The 22,801-nt window shown below is 38.6% G+C and overlaps 1 protein-coding gene across 2 annotated transcripts in view; it reads left to right on the top strand.

The window, feature by feature from the left end:
- The window catches only part of onecut2 (one cut homeobox 2), an 83,196-nt gene extending 68,663 nt beyond the window's left edge, over positions 1-14,533 (top strand). For both annotated transcript variants that reach the window (XM_062972540.1, XM_008115125.2), the window contains one exon: positions 419-14,533. In XM_062972540.1, coding sequence (XP_062828610.1) covers positions 419-705 — 287 coding nt within the window. In that variant the 3' untranslated portion in view covers positions 706-14,533. The remainder of the gene's footprint in view (positions 1-418) is intronic.
- Positions 14,534-22,801: the final 8,268 nt, after the last annotated feature.

The following is a 22,801-nucleotide window of genomic DNA, read 5'->3' as shown; positions in this document are numbered from 1 at the left end:
CTTCTTTTCTGGCACTTAGAATGGAGGCAGAGCCTGTACAAATAGTGAGAGTGTCTCCAGCGGAGTACTTTCTGTGCCAGGAAGCTGGTGTACGGTTTCTCTCATGGCAGGCACCCCTTGACTTATACCACCAGGCAATTGCCAACTCTACTTGTATGGAAATAGCTGCCCTGTTAATTACACACTTGGTACAAACTGAAAAGGTACACATAGTCGGCATCAGTCACTCTGAGTCAGAGGAGATGGGCCTGAGCGGGCGGGATATTGACGTTTCTGCAATTTGCACAATAAAGTTTAACAGTTTACATCTACTCTACAGTTTCATCAATGTTTTCAATGTATCACCTGCTCAGTTGATTGGTACTTATGCATACATTGATTCTTCTTTTCTTTTCTCTCTCTGTTTCTCCCTGGCAAGCATGCAAACGCAAAGAACAAGAACCAAATAAAGATAGGAACAACTCCCAGAAGAAATCTCGTCTGGTTTTCACCGATCTCCAACGCAGAACACTTTTTGCCATCTTCAAAGAGAACAAACGTCCATCCAAAGAAATGCAGATCACCATCTCGCAACAGCTGGGCTTGGAACTTACCACTGTCAGTAACTTCTTCATGAATGCACGGAGGCGGAGTCTCGAGAAATGGCAGGATGATTTGAGCACCGGGGGATCTTCCACAACCTCCAGCACTTGTACCAAAGCATGATCAAAGAACCGAATCTAAATTGGGCACAACTCAACTAAGATAGATGAAAAGGAACGGATTCTTAATGGGGCCCTTCACTGGTGATTTGAAAGCACAATTCTCTTAAACAGTAACACCAACTTACAACATGGGGACACTTAATTAATTTAAAAGACTACCAGGTTTTTTGGGGGGGTGGGGGTTGTTTTAATGTGCAGGTCAACAATACACTCAAGGCAGACTAAGCATGTCTCAAATCAAAATAGGTAATTCATGACCCAAATTCATCCAGGGCCAGCATGGCAGAGTCAATCAGAGCTTCTTAAAAAATCATTCGCTTTGAGGTCAATGGGATCCACCAACAAAATAGCACCCAGAGTAGCAGATTATTTACCAAAAGAAGTTACAACATGTCTGACCTATTTTATTTCAGGCTGCTTAGATTCTCCACACCAAAGCTCACAAACATTGAAACATACAGGTTCTGAGCACAAATTTGAACTAGACCTAACAACATAAGGTTTTTATTTTAGAAAGTCAGGCATTGTTACAGTATGATCAGTATGATTTGACTTAACATGTTTGGCTTTGTTTTAAAAAACCTAATTGTCTATTAATGTATGGTCTTGGATCAGTACAATTTGGTTCCCTTGAACCCAAACTATCAAGCACAAAGACAATAGACTAAGGAAACAGGACCAGCTCTGGACTCTTTGCCTGTTCTTACGAGACGTGCTCGGAGTTAGGGGGTGTTAGTGAACATGTTGGTATCAAGCACACTTTTGCAGGTCACAATTTCTACTTGTACATAGTGCCGACACACACTCAGGAAGCCAGTCATAATGTTACCACACATAGGGCAAATGCAACACTTCTACAGCTCTAAGTCTTTCTTTGTTATGAGGCATCTAACTTCACTGTGTCATCACCATTATCCTAAGAACACACTTTTATTTGCCACATCAATTCTGTATTCAAGTTAGTTGGTGTTTTTAGGCAGGAGAATAAAGCAAATACCTTGAAGATGTCACTCACTGACCACTGGAGCACGTAGTTAGATAAAATCCTCTCCCAGTCTTGTTCCATGGACAAAACCATCATCACCTCTCCCTTCATCTAAGAATGCAACACACCAAAGATGCAGGATACTGCAAGCCAAAGATCATTATACCTTTGTCATTCTTCTAACATCATTGTCTGTGTCATCATTGCCATCTTTGTCCAGATAGTCAGGTTTAAGAATCCATGTGAGTCAAAAGTACAGGTCTCTTTCAGTTCACCCTTCCAGCGAACTGAAAAAGTTCTCCGCAAGTGAAGTCGCGTTGCTCACTTTTAACTGCATTAGGGTACAGTGTTCACACACAGGGACACACACACCATCTTTCTCATCAGAATTGCTCTGGTCATATAATGTGCATATTTACCAGTGAATAGCCCCCTTCCTTGGAACACCACTTGAGTGTTCAATAGCAAGCCAAATGCTGTTAATGATCCTTTAAAGACACTTGAGACTCTTTTATGTACTACTTAATCGAAACCAAAGAAACTTTTTTCTGCACCTACTTCTTCTGCAACAAACTGTTCCGTTTAGGGGAAAATAATAAAGAAATGAATAATAATTAAAAAATAAAATAAAACCAAAATAAGGAAGCACGTCAGGAAAAAAAAATACCAATGATAACACACTGTGTTTTGACAGACATCTTGGGACATTTTTAGGAAGCAGAGTTCAAAGAAAGGGTTAACAAGAAAGGAAAACGAACGGAAAAGCCAACGGGATTGCTGCTTCATTTGACAACTCAGTAATCTTAAAGTTGAAGATTGTCTTTAATTTGTGCCTATGCAGTTTTTTCAAAAGAACAAGGAACAGAGCAACCGAGACCTCAACAGCTACAATACCAAAGAATGAGGATTTCGCATGACTTTAAGTTCAGTTCATTATCTCCCCTTGCACAGCTAAAATGCTTATAGCACCATTGATCTGTGTAAAGGTAAATTGATTCTGTTTCTTTTGAGCAACAGCAAACAAACACACAGAAGGGATATTTTTTCTAAGTTATGTTCTTTTTTTCCAGTTTCTGCTCCCACATGGAATTTCACTAAAGAATTCCATGGGCTCCAAGTATAAGATGTTGGGATACTAAGCTAAGCAATCTCCTCTAACCAGAACTGGTGCTTGAGGAAGACTCTTGCCAGTTCGGCGTCATTTTTGTTGAATGGGTTGTGTGTATTTCATGCTTTTTCAATGACAAATCTAAGCAACGGGATGGAGGGAAATGTTTTGTGAATGCAAATGAAATGATGTTTTGTTGGTTGGTATATGGAATAATCTCTCATGTTTCTGAGAAACAACCCATGCCATGTCATAGTTGTTTTTTCCATCTGATCCTCAAGAACTAATGATCACCAAATTCTGACCACCCAGATCCATTTCTCCTCACTAGATCTGTGCTTATCAGAGTAGGGAATCCTCTAAATATGGTATTCATTACCTCCCCACCACACATCTACATCCCTGTATTGCTTTCCTGTATACATCTAGGCCTTATAAATACCATCATTAGACCACTTTGTCCCCATGAAGACCCTTTCTCTCTGAGACACCCTCTTTCCCTATCTATGACCTCAGGTACTGAACCCATAGTGGATAAGTATACAAGACTGTATTCCTCTTTGTCATTCATAGTAGTGGGATACACTTTTGACTCCAAACCTATTCCCAATGCATAATTACACCATATCCCACCTTTTTGTGGCATTTACAATGGAGATCCATTAGTGGAATTCTGCCTTTACTCATAGTGTGGCTTCTGATAATTCTACTCTGAGAGTTGGAAATGAAATGTATTTAAAATTATATGCAAAATCCACCTCAATACACCAGCAGCATATGTAAACCACCTGCAAGCATCTGAAGCCTCTATGGTGGGGCAAATTTGTCATCTAGGAATCATTCATTAGAGGGAAAAGCTGCCATACTGATATAATCCAGGATCATCAAAATCAATGTGGGTTTTGCTATCAAACATAAGGTTGTCAATGGCAAGTTTCCCACTTGTTTAAATGGTTCTGGACTACATACTCAGTGAAAATTCAATTAAACACATACAGTAATTATTTTTCCCGCTGCTAAAATCAAGGACACTTTTTAAAAAGCAAAACACAGAACAAAGTTTTTTAAAAGAGCAACTATGAGTAATTACTTTTTGGAAACTAATTTGGAATTCTATTGTTGATAGTACAAAGATGATTCCTTCAAGGCAAATAAGATACCCCCCCCTCTCAAAAAAGAAAATGGTTTCAAAATCTGACCTGAAGACACATAAAAGAGGTGAAATGCAGAGCTGCTCAGGTGTGAAAGGTGTATTTTACTTCTTATAAAAAAACAGGCAATATTTCCGAGCCAAGAATCCACATTTCCCCTCCTATTTGAGCTCATCTTGAGAAATGCCCCAATTCCATGCTTAAAGTCCATACATTTTTTTCCAGTATCCATCACTCACAGAATAGAACACAACACCTGCGTTGGGCAAAAATGCTTCACTGTGACCTTGCAGATAGACCTTCATGTATGCAAGTAAATATGATGAAAGAGTTTAAATTGTCCAATGTGGGTATCCACGGGACTTTCTGTGTGGCTCTTCCCTGCAGATATATTTTATATCCTTGGAGACTAGAGGTCATGCCAGTTTCTTGGATATAATGTTTATTTTATGATCAGGGTTAATTTTAGGTTACTGTTGTTTCTTGGTTATGTGCTTTTCAAACATTTCACAATCCCTTATTGAGCTGAACACGATACTTTGGTTAAGAAATGAAATACCATTTCTTATCTTTTCATACATGACCTGCTGTTTCCCTTTACTTCAAATATGGCTATATATCTGTACTGTCTTCACAGAAGGTCGTTCTGGCATTTCTTATGCTAGAACAGGGTCTTTCTTCTATTTTCCAGAAATTCCTTCAACTGCTAAGCAACTGTGCCAAAGAATCTATGGGCTTGTAAAGGGTTTTGTGATGAGACCTTACTGCACATTTTCAGTTCAACCTGACCAAGATTGTCTTGCCTTGTTGGATTGTAAATATGCCCTATAACACACTAAATCCCATCTGTTTGACCACAGTTTGCAGAGAAACATTAGTAGTGATAAGCAAATTATCATTCTTAGAAAGCTTGTTTGCCAGGACTAATCCTACTGTCTTTAGAAACCCCCAATCCAAATTGTTCCATAAGTTGGAAATTCATTGATCTAAAGTCTTCCTTTTTTTTTTGTACCATTTGTTAACGTGGGAAGCTTTTACAATATATAATTGCTCACTCAGTGTAGCACCATTCACCAGGATTCATTTCATCTACTTTGTTATACTTCAGGAAAAGGATAGTGAAGAGAAATTGCTACAGTTAAAGCCTCAGGTCTTTTAGTTACAACAACTTTGCATTTTGAAGAGGGTCAGAATGCCCAAGTATTTATTTACTTATATACTATTTTTATCCCAATATTCAAAGACTAGAGGAACATGTTGCGTGCACAAATACAATTTTCCATGGTGTACCATATGTACTAGTTGTGCATGAATCCATTTAGACATAGACATGCATTTACCAGCTACACTGAACCTCATTATTTCTTCTTGGCTAGCAAATCCATATTGGTAACCAGGAATAGTTCCTAATTGTACCTGCTAAAATCCAGACATCTGGCACATGCAGTCAGTCATGGGCAATCTATGCTGTTTAAATGCTATCCGCATTAAAGGAAGCATTAAGCAGAAGGACTTCCTAAGTCCAGTTCACCAAACTACAAATGACAGCCAACAGTTTTAGCCAGTTTATCATTAATAAGCATATAACACACAGCTTTCATTCTAGGCACCAAAATTATTCAGCGTCTCTGTCCCCTTTTCTGACCCAAATCTCTTGTACTTTTGCTCTTTTTTTTCTGCCCAACCATTTTTGTTTTGTTTTGTAGCTGAACTGTTGGAACATACTGTTTGATTTTGCTTTCCAATCATCCACTTCCAAAGTGCAAATGCATTCACAGGGGACTGCCAGCCATTCTAACCATGTTTTGTATATGTACTGATCAAAGCTTGTGTCTAACTTGCATTGAGTACTGTCTGTTCCATGTGCGCGGTTTCAGAAAGAAATGGTAGCGGAATAGTATCCCAACATCTTTCTTTACTTTTATACTTGGAGTTTTTTTTCATGGGCACATCCAAGATGAATTCAACTTTCAAGAAACCTTGGATATTGTTTAATCATCTGTGGAGGAACAAAGAATGTGCTTGATTACTTCGGTTGAATAGCTTTATTCTGGATCTCTCTTAACTAAAGCTAAATCCAAAGACCTACGAAGGACAAAAACCAGCAAAACGTAAAGCTCAGACCGACTTACGGGAATAGCAACCTCCTTTTTTTTAAAACCCAAAAAAAGAAACAAAAAACAAAAAAGAGGAGATGTGGCAATGACATAGCTATGGGGGAACAAAAATTCTGATGTTTTTTTTTTCTTGCTTGTCACCATATTTAAGTATTTTGTGATTTTTATAGATTATTGCTTGGCCTACTCGCTATTTATTATGGGAATTGTTTTTCTTTGTTATTGTTTTAAAAGTTACACGGTCATCTTCAAAGCCTTTATTTCTTTCCTTTATATTTTTGGGCTGTAATGAGTAACATTAATGATCAATCATGAGATTTATTTTAATTAGATAGAGAACCAGGCCCAAGGTCTTAGCTCTGCTTAAATATGTATTCCAAGGCAAGGTCCTATTGATTCCATTGGCGTCAGGACACACTCTTGGACTTTGAACATAGGTTTAGCTGGTGCTAAAGCTGGAGGGCCAGGAGTCTACTGATTACCTTCTGTGATGATTTTGATGACATTCCTGATTATTTTGGTTGCAGTCCACCTGGATTTGGTCCTAAGCACATCCCATTGAAATGAATGGAACCGGTACCAGGGTATAGAAGATTGGTACCATCACCAATTTCAATGGTATGTGCATGAGATCATCTCCTTCTGGGTTGTGCCTTTTATTTGCTAGTGTTAATTTTTGCTTATTTATCAATCTTAGAATCGTAGTGCATCCTAGATGCAAATCTGAGGTTAGCACATAAATTTAATGTTCGGGAGAGGTATTGGTACAGCTTCCAGATTCTGTTACAGAAACAAAGTAAAAGATGGCAAGTTACCAAAAATGATTAAAGATTTCCCCCACCCTCCTCCCCGAACAAGGGTATGTTTTATATATTATAATCACTTTCAATGGTTTATAAAATGATCAGTTTTAAGTTATTTAAGTTAATTCCTCCTCACCTCACTAAAAAAAAACCTCAAAACCAAAAAAGTGAGGCTTACCTTTTAATTATTATTACGGCACGTAAAAGCCTTCATAATATAACTTATTTATTTAACTTATTCAGCATCTACTAAAGGTGCCCTTGTATAGTTTATATTTTTTTTATAAAATCAGCGTAAAGCACTACAGTTTATTTGCTGTCAGAACAACAGAGTGATTTTTTATTTTTTATTTTTGGACAAGCAAGGAATATTTTGTCTAAAACCATGCATTCAGGAACAACAGGGGATTTTTTTAAAAAAGAAAACCAAGACACTACAACACTTTGCCTGAACTTTGTGGCTTTTTAAAAACCTAAACCTAAGCTGGGGGGAAAAATATAAAATAACAACAAGCAAAAAAATAAAATAAAATAAGTAAATAATTTTTAAAAAAGAGAGAAACCCTTAAAGTAGCTGCTTCCAAGAATGAACTTCATGTGTGTGTAAAAAATAAAAATAAAAGGATTTAAAAAAAACAGGAAAAAAAGGAAAAAAAACTTTCTATTTCTAGTGAGAACCAAAGAGGCTACCTCACTGACTTTTTCCATTTGTAATTTTAATCGTGTTGATGATACCAAAGATACCAAAGATTTCTTTCTCTGTGCGGTCTGCATTTTGCTTGTGCTCTTTATAGTTTTAACCTTTTCTCTTTTACATCCAGTATGTACAGCTGCAACTCAGATACCCCCAACCACCCCAAGAAAGTCTGTCAAAGGGAACTGCTAATTCTGACAAAGTCCTTTTCTGTATTTCACTTTCTCCCACCACTTTTTCTGCTCCCGGCCTCCTGAAAGGAGGCATTTCTAATAGCTTGATTTTCAGCACCTATTGCCTGATGCTTCTGGGGAGTTCCATGTACAGAGGAGGTTTTTGCCTGGAGTTGCCCCAAGGCATGTTCCTCCCTTTCTTAAGTGGGCTGAACCACATGGACAGGGATGCACATTTCCATCTGAAAGTGGCCAAGGAGGTGCATGGATAGGGATGGCCGTTCCTTTTCAGACCAGCCTCAACTGGATGGATTAGGATAAGCATGGTTTTCTGGCACAACAGTCAGCATCCTGTTGGTTTCTTATGCTGATACACAAGCTTTTTTCGTGTTAGGAGTGACTTGAGAAACTGCAAGTCGCTTCTGGTGTGAAAGAATTGGCCGTCTGCAAGGACGTTGCCCAGAAGATGCCTGGATGTTTTGATGTTTTACCATCCTTGTGGGGGGTTCTCTCATGTCCCTGCATCAGGTCAGCAGTCCTGCTGGCACAAGGGTTTAACCCATTATGATCCCAAACTGGGATCATAAGAGTGAAAAGGCCACAGATGTTACCAGTGTGAAGGACAGAAGTTTATTTTGATAAATAGGTAACTTGGAGCCATCAGATGGTGTCGTACTTCCTTCACCACCAAGGCATGAACTTTGCATAACATACCAACAGATTTCCAGCTTACTATCTGATATGGGTGATCAGTTGCCAATGAGTCCAATCGAATAGACAGCACTGGCTTGGATCCAAAAATCTAGCATGGAAGGGGAGCAACTTTTGTTATTTTGTGTACAGAAAGCCCTAGGTCCCTAGGCTGACATGTCCAGCTAAAAGGCATTCATATAGATGGGGCTAGAAAGTGTCCTTGACTTGGTGGAGAAATGTTGTAAGTCAGAGAAGTTAGCTTCATTTGTTCACCATATAGCAAGGTCTTCACAGTTGATATTGTTTTCCAGTACAGTAAGCCCAATCCTCCATGATAAGTCATCTTGGAAACATAGTTTCAATAGCAGATTGTGATATGATGTGGTCAAGATCCAATGTTTAGTAGGTTGGAGGAAGAGAATAAAGAGAATAAATAACTTGTCCAAGTTAGTGTTGTAGATCACCACCTCCATCCTGCAAAGGGGAAAAGTAGATATAGTTCTCCATGTTCACACTTTGGACCATTGTGTGGCTGTAAATGAACCAGTTTGAGTAACATTTAGATCTGCTCATGAGACCCAATCCAGAGAAACCTAAATATACCAAATCCTATAATTCCAAATTTATATGCTTAAAATGTATGCCGCAGTGCAAAACACACAATCTCTAAGTGTAGATCAAAGGAGTAAAGGGCCAGAAATCCTTCGCTGTGCCCTTGAGTTTGTGTTCCAGTGCACTTTTACTGGGAAGAAAATCCACAGAGGGTCAGTAGATCTAAATTTAGGTGAATCTTAAGCATTTCATTGCATCCACCTGGTCATAGGTGCATCTATGTTTTTCTGGGCCATATCCATTTATAGGCAGAATTCAATGTTCCTGCACATATACAAATCTCTGGCAGAGCTGGTCTCCTTCCATGGAAGAGAAAGCTCCACAAGCCGCCCCTTTAAAAACAATAGATTGCCCACTGCATTGAAGTGACAATAGAAAATTCTTCATACATGCAAGCAGTGTGCACAGGCATATTAAACATGCTCTTCAGCTTTCTGTACATGGAACTACTGGGTCAGGTTATATGTGTTTGCTATCTCGTGGGACCTAGAAATCAAAAAGAGACAGTTGCGTTGAACATGAGTTATCTTTTGTTATCCTTTTTCTTCTTGCTCCTAGCAAATTATTCTTACTAAAGTTTATTTTATTTTCTTCTGCCAGCTGCTAAATACTTTTTGGATGTTTCTGGGGGATTTCACACAAGATTCATGTAAAGGCATTTCCCCTTAGTGCTATATTTTATTTACCGTTAAAAATCTAAAATTGGAACATGATTGTTTCTTGCTAAGATAGAATCCCTGACCATGGAGAAGGCTAAATGCAATCTCCATAATCCAAAACATTATTCCATTAAATAGTGGTTACCAGGAGGCAAGTCCAAGTGTAGGCAAAGCTTGGAAATGTAACTTTTTTGCACCATGTGCTACCATGAATCCCACAGCCAATATGACTACAGGTTATATTGGCTGTGGGTGTTCAGGGAGGTGTAGTCTGAAAAATAAATTTCTGGGAATGGGATATCAGCTTCAAAACTTGTAAAGTGGTGGTTTGCTCTTCTTTACAGAGGATAAAATATGTTTATTCTCCGGAGAGGTGTCTGATCTATGGTCATCCAGTTTAAAGATTTCCCTGTCATGTGGTATACTGTATGTCAGTGGTTCTCAACCTGTGGGTCCCCAGATGTTTTGGCCTTCAACTCCCAGAAATCCTAACAGTGAGTAAACTGGCTGGTATATCTGGGAGTTGTAGGCCAAAACACCTGAGGACCCACAGGTTGAGAACCACTGCATATATCTATCTAAAAATCGGGAGAGAGATTCCACACTCATAGGCATTGGACAAGTTTCGACATCAGGAGATGTAGCTACCCTGATGGAGCATCATCATATCTACATCATCTCCCCTCCAAAAAAACCCCCTCTACTCTTTCAGTAAAGCAGTCTCTACCAAGGAAAGGATTTCCAAGGCCCAAGAAGTAGGACAGTATGTGATGACATTTCCATCCCATGCCCAGCAGCAAGGCAGTTTTGCACAGAAAAAAAATCCCAAACTGTGAGCAGTTTTGAGATAATATATAGATTTCACAGACTTTCTGCCAGTGGGAAGAAAATTGCTCAAATTGCCCATTTCTTCCTTCCAGATAAAAATTAGCAATGAATTGCATCCCTAGCTTTTAACAATCATAAAAATAAGAGCTTGTACCTTGTTTGGGCATTTTAACAACAGCAGATATGGAGGGTTCTAAGTAGAAATTCCACCCATTCAGAAGTCTCCCTTTGGGAAGGAACGGTAGAAAGTGTTAATTAAACAACTATCCATCCCATGTATGCTCTTAATCTCATACTCTGCAGAATTAATATTGCTTCATATTTTCCAAAGGCAGCTTGGTCCTCCATTTTGTTTAGCATCCAACCAGATAAAAGAACTACAGGGGGGCTCAAAAGCTTGCTAACCGAGACTTTTTGCTTGGTTATAATAAAGGTATTGCCATTCTATGACTTTTGGATACCTTTCATATAAACCAACAAAATACCTATCTACTATGTTTATGGTAGGACAGGGGAGGCACTATGGTATGTATTAGCAAACTGAATTATTCCTCCTAGAATAGCAATCCCCCAGTTTATTTCTTCTGGTAAAGTAATAGCAGCTGAGCACTATTTTCAGTTTTATGCCCACACACTGTCTCCTCCAATGGTTCAACACAACAAAGTTCCACCCTTTGAAATATGTATTTTTGCCTTTTTAGAAACCACCTTCCCTCCCCACTCTGCAACATATGCTCCCTTCTCTTAGACCCTACAGTGTACATTTTGTGGCAATATGCCTTCAACTTAGAGCTATAATGACTCTCAGGATGCCTTCCATGTGTGGAAGATAATGATAGATCCTTTGTGTTAACCCTTTCCCAGCCAGGCCTTCTGCACACTTTGTGCCGAGGAGGACCAAAAAACCAAACCTGAACACAGAAAACGGTCAGAATTGGCAGGAGCCTTTGACAGCAATTGCATTTCCTCTCAGACTCATGCTTCACGTGCAAAGTGTGAATTTACCACAGGACGAGTGCCTTGCTTGAACCAAAGCAACGATTTTGCCAGTCTAGACCTCTCTGTGCTTTTTTTTTAATTCTTCCTGTGAATACCTCAGCGTCAACTGGGCCGCCATATTGTAACTGGTGGGCTTATTGTACTGTGGTGCTTTGCAATGCAACCCTGCAAAGAACATCATTTGTAATAATAATGATGATGACTATGATGATAATGATGATGATAATAATACCAAAGGTTCTTTCCCTCTTTTCTCTCCTCTCCTCACCTCTCTTCTCTTCTCTTCTAATTCTTCATGGTTCCAAAGCTTTAAAATATAAAACCTGGGCATGTTGGCAACGCAGACCGCTCAATTCCTTACCGAATTTTCTCAGATATACCTCATAGATAATAGTGTTTAGAGTAATGTTATTATAGCGTATGTAATAAATTATTCACTTGTTTCATTTTGGTAACTGTGATTTAAAAGAAATTTAAAAAGCTTTATACGTTTTAGGTTGTGCTTTTGTAATAGACAGGAAAAAAGGTGCGCTTAAAGATGTGTGTCCGTCTTTCTTCCCTTTGGATTTTTATTTATTCTGGATTGGGGAAAGTTGCAGAATGAGCCCAAAGTTTACAGTTTTCATATTTTGCTGAAGAAACAATCTGTGTTAATTTGCTCTGTTGAAAAAAAAGTATGATTATTTTCTACATTTGTGCTACTTGGTCTGAACAATGACTTGTTCTGTGTTAACGGTGTAGTATTATAATTAGCAACTGCTATAATTTCAGTGCTATCATTTTGATGCATGAGGCAAAAGGAAGAAAAACTTAGCAGTGTAATGCATTGTGGTTCTTAATAGCAACTCTTTTCTCTTCATTTGGAAATAGATATTTCCCTTTCATTTAATGAAGTTTATTTATGCATGGGAGCCTGTTATCCGTTAGCGGTCGTGGAACAGTTTGTGTATACATGCATTTAGACTGTGGAAATGTGCACAGTTCCGTCTCATGAAGTTGAAATATCAGTTTTGCAAAAGGAAGGTATTTCTTTTGGGATATGCTTTGAGATCAGTGCACATTTGGAAAAGGAAAGTACACCCAATCCAAATTGGATTCAAATGTTAACATTTAAAACAAAAGATTAACTAATTGGCAACTCCCTCTTTCTAGGACAAATATCTTTTATATGAGGGTAGTTTGGAGAGATATGTCTTATTGGAAATATGAGTGAGCTCAGCTGTGCATTCTTTCCCAATACAAAAGCAGTTCCTTTGGCTTTATGGTAAAACAGACTCACAAACAGCAATATCACTGCAGATCCGAGCAGCAGGGCAGCTCCCAATTTGCTGGGAATGAACGGCCATACAATTGTTGTGCTATTTTAACAAAGCAACCAACACTGTCCCAAACCAAACACAATCAGAATTAGCAGGGTCTGTTACAGTCTTGTTGTGCACTCCAACGACAACAGGATGCTTTCTTAGCTCAGTTTCAATTGCTGCTCATCTATTTTTCCTATGCAACTATATTTCCGTTCTCAAGTATTTCCAAAGGATGTTTGTTTGCTTCATTTTGTAGCACACCAAAAAAAAAGAAAAGAAAACAGAGGCAGTATTTGTAGGGCATTAAAGAAGCTAACGATTTAGTGAAGACAAGACATGTATGTTTTGGAGTCAGGTCAAGAATAGTGTGTTCTAAGTCAGTGCTTTCAAAGCCATTTTGCTAACTTGACCAAGCAATGGAATCTTGTCTTATTTTTTGGAGGCTGTCTGTTGATTCCAACTCTTAAACTTAAATCCATGTCTAGTTTGACCCATCATGTTGGACTCAAAACACAACACTAGCTTAACCATATGGACAAAATAGGCAGATCCTAAAGTCTTCCACAGCTCTTAAACCACCTCTGACATGGGTAACACCTGCAGAAACATTGTCATTTAAAAGAGGACTGTGGAGTGCATTCATGCATTATATGAGTCTGTCTTTGCCCAACTTTGCCCTACCAAGAACTGCCAACAATTCTTCATCCAGTCTTGACAAGGACAAACAAAATTCCTCACCAGCAGCACATTGGTTATCCTTTAATTTGTGTGTCCATCACTGATACCTTTGGATAGATGTTCTGCCTGGAAACCCATGTAGCCAAACACCACCATAAAGCCAAATAAACTGCTAAGTACACTTTACTTTCTTTAGGAAAGTGCAACTTAGGGATAGGGGTGTGTGGAAAACAGCAGTCTGCTATACAAGACAACGTCCAACATGAACATCAGTAGCGTGTTTATATGTCTTTTGTCATTAAGAATATACCTGGACGTGTGCTTACATTAGTGCAAAGGAACATATTTTTGTTTGGCCTTATAATAGTAGATTGTGATAAATGAAAGCTTTGTACTATAGTCTGTTTATTTTTGTTTTCCTATTTATCTGCCAAAGATGGTAATGGATACAAGGATTTTAAATAGGATTTTTTTTGTAAGACAGTTAATGATTGTAATAGTGTTAAAACTTCCCAAAAGCTTTATATGTTCTTCCGCAATAAGCCAAACCAAATATTTCTTTCAAGGAAATTCCAGTCATGCTAACAGAGTCACAAACCATACTGAACCAAAAATGCAGTTTGTTGTAATGTTTGCATAATGTTCAAATGCATTTTTTCTTTCAATCCAAAGGAAATAAGGGGTATATGAGAGATGGCAACGCCTACCATTGTTTAAACAACCAATGGCTGGCCCAAGCTTACTAAATTTTGCCAAGAAAACTTGTAATTTAAGGTATATTTTATAATGCCGTTATATGTCTTGGGTTTTTGGTTATTTTTTATTTTATTTTGTGACGGTGATATGTTAAATCGAGTGTTCCAGACAAAATAAAGTAGCTACAGAATGAATGTTATTTTATTATTAAATGGTTTTTACTCAGTTATTTGTGCCAACAGACATCCTTTACCTTAATAACAAATTACTGTATATGTGTCAAAGTCTTAATTTATAGTTCTTGATGTGAAAATAAAGAAAAAAACACATATGGTTTGTCAAAGTTGAATAAATGGAGAGAATCCTACTTTTTTTGGCGTTTTCGCGCAAGAAAGCAGTGCTATTATGTGTGCTTTTTCAGTTAGGGGCAAAATTGCACCACAGGCCATTGGTAGAACTAGGGACATGGCTGGTAGAACGCCATTTCCAAAACTCATACCTACAATGATTTATGGCCAAATTGGTGAAATGAAATCACAGTTGTGTTTTGGCATCCTCACCATCACCATACAATTCCACATTTGAAGGAAGAGGATTGCCACACATACACACAACCCTTGATCTGCACACACCTGCACAGTTAGGACTTTAGAGTCAACATAATCCTTGTCCACCTAGTCTTTCTAAAGAAGTGATGAGAATAGCATCCTGTCCCTTTCCTCATGACATTGCCTTGCTTTCATGAAAAGCAACAAGGTTAAAAGGAAGTCTTCTATATGTGTGGAAGTTTTCCATGTGATTCTAGATTCTGCTATTCTTATGTGAAGAGCCTCCAGCAGAGGTTATTCTCTTCAGACTCAGTACTTGTAAGCAAACTAACAAAGGAGGAAAATAGGGTTAGTGAACTCTCTTCCTTACATGTTACTTTAACCCAACAAATTATAGAATCATAAGGCTGGAAGAGACCACAAGGACCATCCAGTCAAACCTCCTACCATGCAGAACAAAACAAAGCACTCCCTACAGATGGCCATCCTGTCTCTGTTTAAAACTTCCAGAAAAGGAGACTCCATCACCCTCTGAACCAACATATTCCACTGTTATGCAGCTCTGACCATCAGGAAGTTCTTACTAGTATTTAGGTAAAACCTCCTTTCCTGCGATTTGAATTGATCACTCAATGTCTAGAATAGCAGAAAGTAAGCTTGCCCCCTCCTAAATATGACATTATTTCAAGTATTTAAACACAGCCATCCTGCCTTAACCTTCTCCCAGCTAAACTACCCAGCTCCTAAGCTGCTCCTCATAGGACTTGGCTTCCATACTTTTTGGTTACTCTTCTCTGGGCACATTCTAGCTTGTCCATATTCTTCTTGAGTTATGGTGCCCAGAACTGGACACAGTTCTTTAATAGGGTGGGAATTATGCATATTTTGAAGTTTTGTTGGATTACAACTTCCAGCAGCTATAGCCAATACAATTAATGATGTAAGTTGTTGGAAACTGCATGCTAATGACATTTGTAGGACTACACAATTCTGAGATAGCTAGGGTTCCCCATTTTTTCACTTGGTTGACTACCAAGAGGATGGTTTGTAACTCAGTGATAGAGTTCATCCAATGCATGCAGAAAATCCCAAATTCAAAAGGCCTGTGTGTGAAACTTTGAAAAGTCACTGCCACTGGAAGACATCACCAAGCAACTGCTTGAAATAATATAAAGCAATTTCTCATGTTCATACCACAACGGCTGAGGTAGCTATTAATGCAAACAGAGTGACAGTTAAAATAGCATAATAAAGGGGAATAACTTAATCCAAGCACCTGTATTGAGAAAGGGAATAATATGGCTAAAGTGATTCAGCCATTAGTTCAAACAAGAGCAAGATGGCACACTTTATACAGAGCAGCCTTTCCTGATCTGGTGTTTCACAAATGTTTTGGACTAACATTGCCAGTTTTCCATAAACAGCCATGCTAATTCTAGGAAGACAGGTGCTGTAGTCCAACATATTATCTATAGAGCATCAACTCAGGAAACCCTGCACAACTCACTCAGGATAGGAGAACTTCTGTGTGAATATATACATATATAAAAACAAATATTAGTCTGTCACTCTAGTACATCTGTACAACTCCTTGCACACAGGGCTGCTCCACTGTTACAACAATCCTTATGGCGGTCTATTCCTTGAATTAATCAAGGGAAATCATTCATTATAAGAATTGCAATCCTGTAGAAGATAGAACTGTACATAGTTTCTATAGAATAATAGCAAACAGAGCAGGAAAGACAAGAAACAAGTTTACTGTACAGGTTGAATATCCCTCATCCAAAATGCTTGGGACCACAAGTGTTTCGGATTGCATTTTTTTCTGATTTTGAACATCTCAATTTGCCTATAGATACATCATGAGATATCTTGGAGTTTGGACTAAAGTCTAAACTCAAAATTCATATAACAATATACATACATTTCCTGAAGATCTTTTTATACAATACTTGTAATATTTTTATGTATGAAACAATGTTTGTATGCAATGAACCATCAGAAAGCAAAAGTGTCACTTTCTCAGCCACCCATGTGGACTATATTTTATTTTGGACTACTTCCATTTTTTTTCTAAAGATTTTCAGGCAATGAATGCTCAACCTGTATTAGTAACCTGTTCATTTTTTAAAGGGAACTTGGATACAAAACCAGTCCCAGCTTTGAGCAACAGCATTGCATTAGTACTACCGGCAGCATTATTGCAAAAGCTTTTGATGTTCTTTAATGGGAGGGTATGAGAGGCCAATAGTTGTCCCCGTAATATCAGTTTATTTATAATAGATGCAAGCAGGGCATCTGACAAGTAAGCAAATTTCTTTGCTTTTAAGCAGGCAGATCAAACATATATCATGATTCTCCAAAGTACAGGTATCTATATTCTTCTCTAGACTCCCAGGACAGCTTTCAATTTACGGGCTTTATCCAAAGTATTGGTTCTTGAGCCTGCTTCCTCAAATATAGCTCAATCCTAGCTCTCATATGCCCTAACCATCAACTATATTGTCCAGGGCAAAATTATTTTGGGGAGGAAAGTAATGCCCTAATTTTGGACTCTCCCCACATAGCTGCTTCCCTGAATATTCAATAACACTCAAGACAACCAATAAAGTATAAAGATGGTGCCAAATACCCTAAATGCATCAGATCCAACTTGGAAACTAAACAGGATCATCCCTAGTTAGTACCTGGATGGGGGACTACCAATAAATACCAGGTATTGTAGGCTATCTTTCAGAACAAGGAACTGGCAAAGTTACTTCTGAGCATTCCTTGCCTAGGAAAGCCCTATGAAATTCATAAGATCTCCATAAGTTGTCAAGTGACCTGAAGACATGCACAAATAAACAGGACAATATAGCAGTGACCCACATAATTGTGTTGCCTGAGGCAAAGGACAAGACAATGCCTCCTATGACTACGTACATAAACTTACTGGAATGGTAACTGAATATTGCTTTATCACTTGCTTCATCCTCTCCAATGCCTAAAATATCAAGCTAGTTTGATAGATCTGGGACAGTTCTGTGTGTTAACAGCTTTGTGTGTTAACACAGAACAGCTGGAAAATCAGGAGAGATTGCAGTCTTCCAGCATGCACTAAATGAGGCAGCCACCTTCTTTGCCTAGCCAGTGTGATGTAATGGTTTGAGTGTTAGATTAGCACTCCAGAAGAGCAAGATTCAAATTTCCGCTCAGCCATGGAAACCTACGAATTGATTTTGGCCAAGTCACACTTTCTCAGCTTCAACAAAAGCAAGGTCAAACATCACCCCTCGCTCCTCCTGGGAAGAAATCCTGTCAAGAAAACCCTTAGATAGAGCCATCAAAACATCAACAATAGCCAGGCCTCCCAACTTTGGCATGTAATGCTGAGAATATTATTATTTATACCCCACTTTTTCTCTCAACAAAGGAGACTCAAAACAGCTGAAGATAGATTCCATGAGATGGACATTTTCTTTTTGAATCCAATCAAATTATCCTGTTTTTGCAGCTGCCATGCAAACTCACAGAGGGTGAGGCTGTTTCCATTCATTCTGCATATTTTTATGGTTGTACAATTTGTTATGCATGCAGCTCAAACCACCACACATCGGTCATATTAGATATGAGACTTTTGATTAAAATTATTGTTTTTTGTTAGTGGTTTTTAATACTGCCCCATCAAGTGTGCAACCTAAATTTTAAATTCCAAAATTCAAAGAAGTAAAACAAATGCAGAATAAAAAGAACATTATAAAACCTAGTAGGTTTGAGCTCATATATCACAGAAACAGAAAATGACCTCTACTTGGACTACTGAAGGCTTTGAGAGTTGTCGTCCCCTGAAATAGTTTTTTCAAGTGCTGTGGAGGTTCAGTATTGGCACAGGAGTAGGAATCAAGCATGGATCCAAGAATACAGAGAGAGAGAGAAATATTAACTTACAAGCCAAATAAAGGGACTTAGAAAAGACCCAGTACTTCAAAATAAAGACAATGTGATTCTGATAAATGGGTATATCCATGAGAGATGCACATGATATCCAGATTTCAAGCATCCATTCAATGATGGCCTTGTGCCAAATGGCCATCAGCTGGCTCCTATAAAATTAAGCAGGCCCTGCCATTAGGAAAGACCTAAATGCTCTAAAGACACCACATCATGTCTGATTATGGAAGACAAGCAGACTTAGTAGTCCTGGATGGGAAACCACCAATGAATACCAGCTCATGTAGGCTATATTTCAGAAGAAGGAACTGACAATTGACTTCTTCCATAATAAATGGAAAACTATGATATTCATGGAGTTGACATGAGTTGACAGGTGATTTGAAACACATACATACATACATACATACATACATACTATAAGGAAGAGTGAGGCAGCTGCCTTAGGGAGAAAACATGAAATGGTTGAGGAAGGGCAATAAAGTCAGAACAAAAATGGGAATTGTGGAGCCTTCCAAATGTTTTTGAACTGCAACTGCCAGTGGTCCTAATGGTAAGCTATAGTGTCTAGGACTATTGTGAATTGCAATAGAAAAACAGCTGGAGACCAATGTGATTCAATCCTGTGCTCAAGAACAGAGCCAAGCATCCCACACAGTCTAAATTGGCCTGTTGAATTCAAGTGATTGAGGACACCATTCAATGTCACGTTCTTCTGCATGGATGAAATGAGAGTGCCATCTAGCCCTTTGCTTCAGAGAGAAAACATTAGTACAGGTGGCCAAAAAATGCAAGTTTTGAAAAGGGAAGAAGAGGAAGAGGAAACACTACTCAACTAAGGAAAAGAAGCTGAAAGTGCATCTAGGCACAGAGTTAGAACTGGCAAACATCTACGCATCCAGGACTTCAATGTTTTTCTTCACAGCTCATTACCTAGAACAGTTCTTAGTAAGAGGCAGGGATCTGGTGAAGTTATTTAAGACATCGTTGTAGGTCAGAGGTTCTCAACCTGTGGGTCCCCAGGTGTTTTTGCCCACAACTCCCAGAAATTCCAGCCAGTTTACCAGCTGTTAGGATTTATGGGAGATGAAGGCCAAAACATTTGGGACACACAGGTTGAGAACCTCTGTCCTAGAACAATGTCTTAAATAACTTCACCAGACCCCTGCCTCTTACTAAGAACAGCCATACTGACTTAGTGCAACAGGGAAGTACAGTAGACTCCCATATCCATGGAGGATATAGTATCAGACTACACATGGATTCACAAAACCATGGATAATAGCAAACCGTATTGAAATCAATGACTTCCAGCCCAAGAATACTATACAGTTGTATTGGAGGGCCAAGAAAATGATTCTTCTTCTTCTTCTTCTTCTTCTTCTTCTTCTTCTTCTTCTTCTTCTTCTTCTTCTTCTTCTTCTTCTTCATTCGTTCAGTCATTTCCGACTCTTCGTGATCTCATGGACCAGTCCACGCCAGAGTTTCCTGTCAGCCATCGCCGTCCCCAATTCCTTCAAGGAGAAAATGAGTGGATAAATAAAATGAGTGCTGCTGATGGGGACCATGTTATATAACAAATACCATATGCATTCAAATTGTACTATCAGACGATTCCACTATCACAATCAGTTTTGGATATTGGAAACAATCATACATTGGCAATTATCAACTCAACATTTATTCTATGTAACATATTATCTGCTCTCTGAGTAGGCTTTGCAAACCTTAACTACGCCTTCTGGTTTATACCCAGCCACTAGATGTTTCCTACATAACCAATTAGCTCTGCTGGGTTTCCCTGTCTAAAGGCAGAACATTCACAATATCACAGCAATTATATATAATTGTATATAACCTAAACACACACCCAGCCCTATGCAAAGCGAACAGTAGATGCAATATACACAATAAAATTGTATTCTTTTTAATTGTTGCAGTTGGCCCCAAATAATTCTGGAGTCCTCCTTTAGAGAAACTCCTTGGTTTCCTTCCTGATAAACTACAATTTCCAGATATAAAAATGTATCAAATCAATTATTACCATATATACTACAGAGAATAGCAAGGCAGGCAGGCATCCTTTAATAGCAGAGCGAAGCCATTCAACAGAGACAACCTCCCTTTATGTGTTTAATGCATTATAGTTACCTAGAGGAGCCTTAAGAGGCATTCTTCTGACAATGGGTTCCACTGACCTTCATTTTACGTTGCATGGAAAAGTCTACTATGCCTCTCAAGTGGCTTCCCAGAGAGCGGGTCAGATGCGAGCGCCTTGGCAAACAAGGGAAAACACTTAGCAGCAAACTTTTCCTTTGTCTGTCAGTGCTGCTACTATTCCCCCCCCCCTCCTTTTTTTTTTTTGCTAACATCTGAAGCGAAATCATTTTCTTCTTTAACGGCTGAAATGGAAAAACAGTGCACAGCTCCATGCAGACATACGTTGCCTTCGGTTCTTTTCCTTCTAAAGTAAAGTAACAGGTAATGTGTCTCTTAGCCAGAGATTCTACTGAAGTATTTAAAGCCGCAGTTCCCAGGTGGAATGCCAAGAACTCGTGGGCCACGAGGAGCAAATGCATTGAATAATTAAAGGCTCTTGCATTCCCAAAGATCATCCAAAAATGAAACCCTCTGCTGTGATTCAGCTGGATTCTTCACCTCTCTGACCCACAGAACTGTAGTCTCAGTTTTAAGTTGGAGCATGTGATATTCAGTTATCGTGTCTAGGAAACACAGTTAATAAAGTAGATATGTTCCTGAGTATTAAAGTTAGCCTCTCCATCCCTGGACTTAATAAACCATGGCTTGAAAATATTCCATCAAAAATTTTCATTTAAATTTCAATTAAATTTTTAAAATTGAATATTTTTAAGCCATGGTTCATTGGAAAGTATATTCAAACATTAACACAAGGTGGGGTTGGCTCTATCCACAAACATCAAGTTTCCTATCTTTTTTCCTATTCCTAAATTTTTGGTAAATAAATCAATTAACTGAAAATAAATAAAAATACAGAAAATAAGAAATCATAAACCAAACTTTGGTTTTGTCATTGCATATAAGGGACACCATTTTATTATAGGTAAAGGTAAAGGTTTCTCCTGACGTTAGTCTAGTCGTGCCTGACTCTGGGGGTTGGTGCTCATCTCCATTTCTAAGCCGAAGAGCCGCCGTTGTCCATAGACACCTCCAAGCTCATGTGGCCAGCATGACTGCATGGAGTGCCATTACCTTCCCGCCAGAGCGGTACCTATTGATCTACTCACATTGGCATGTTTTCGAACTGCTAGGTTGGCAGAAGCTGGAGCTAACAGCAGGCGCTCATTCCGCTCCCGGGATTTGAACCTGGGACCTTTCGGTCCGCAAGTTCAGCAGGTCATTGCTTTAACACACTTCGCCAACGGGGCTCCTTTTATTATACCATTGTATTTAATGGGACTTGGGTGTCCATGAACATTATTCACAGCAGTGAGATATTTGTGGGAGGCAAGATCTTCTTGGACTACAACTTCCATTACTGTTTGCCTTTCTGTTTGGGAGATGATGGAAGTCCCATGTCAATATCATCATGTCCTTGTTATTGTTGTTTGCCATCAAGTTGACTTCCATCCTGGGACTTCACAAGGATTGGTGTCGCCCGGTCCAGGAACCCATACCCCATGGACCTCCTCTTGAACCAGACCATACAGAATCATTGGTAAGGTTTATTTGTGCTAAAATTACTTATAAATTATAAATCCCATATGTAATGACAAAACCAGTGACAATTAAAAGAAACATAACAGCAAGAAAAACAATAGCATGCACTTGTAGCGCCTGTAGATGAAACCATGTAATTGTATGTTGGTAATGCTAGTTGTGACTGGAGCACATGTACATTAGAAGCTTCAAAAAAAAAGCACATACTTTTTAACTTTGTAGGTATATTGATAAACACAAGTGAGCTGGGTTTATGAAAATGTATACACAACAGGGATATTTTAATAAAAATAGCAATAAATTTCTACTAAAACACTGCACAAAAATTTTATGATAGTGTGGTCTGCACCCCCTGCATTTTTCTAGTGATGCCAGTGCTTCAATTTATGGAAGTCCTATGAATGAAAGGCCTTT

Source organism: Anolis carolinensis, chromosome 2, assembly GCF_035594765.1.
Source record: "Anolis carolinensis isolate JA03-04 chromosome 2, rAnoCar3.1.pri, whole genome shotgun sequence".
Taxonomy (NCBI): domain Eukaryota; kingdom Metazoa; phylum Chordata; class Lepidosauria; order Squamata; family Dactyloidae; genus Anolis; species Anolis carolinensis.
The sequence above is the reverse complement of the archived record's forward strand: the minus strand, read 5'-3'. Positions and strand labels throughout refer to the sequence as shown.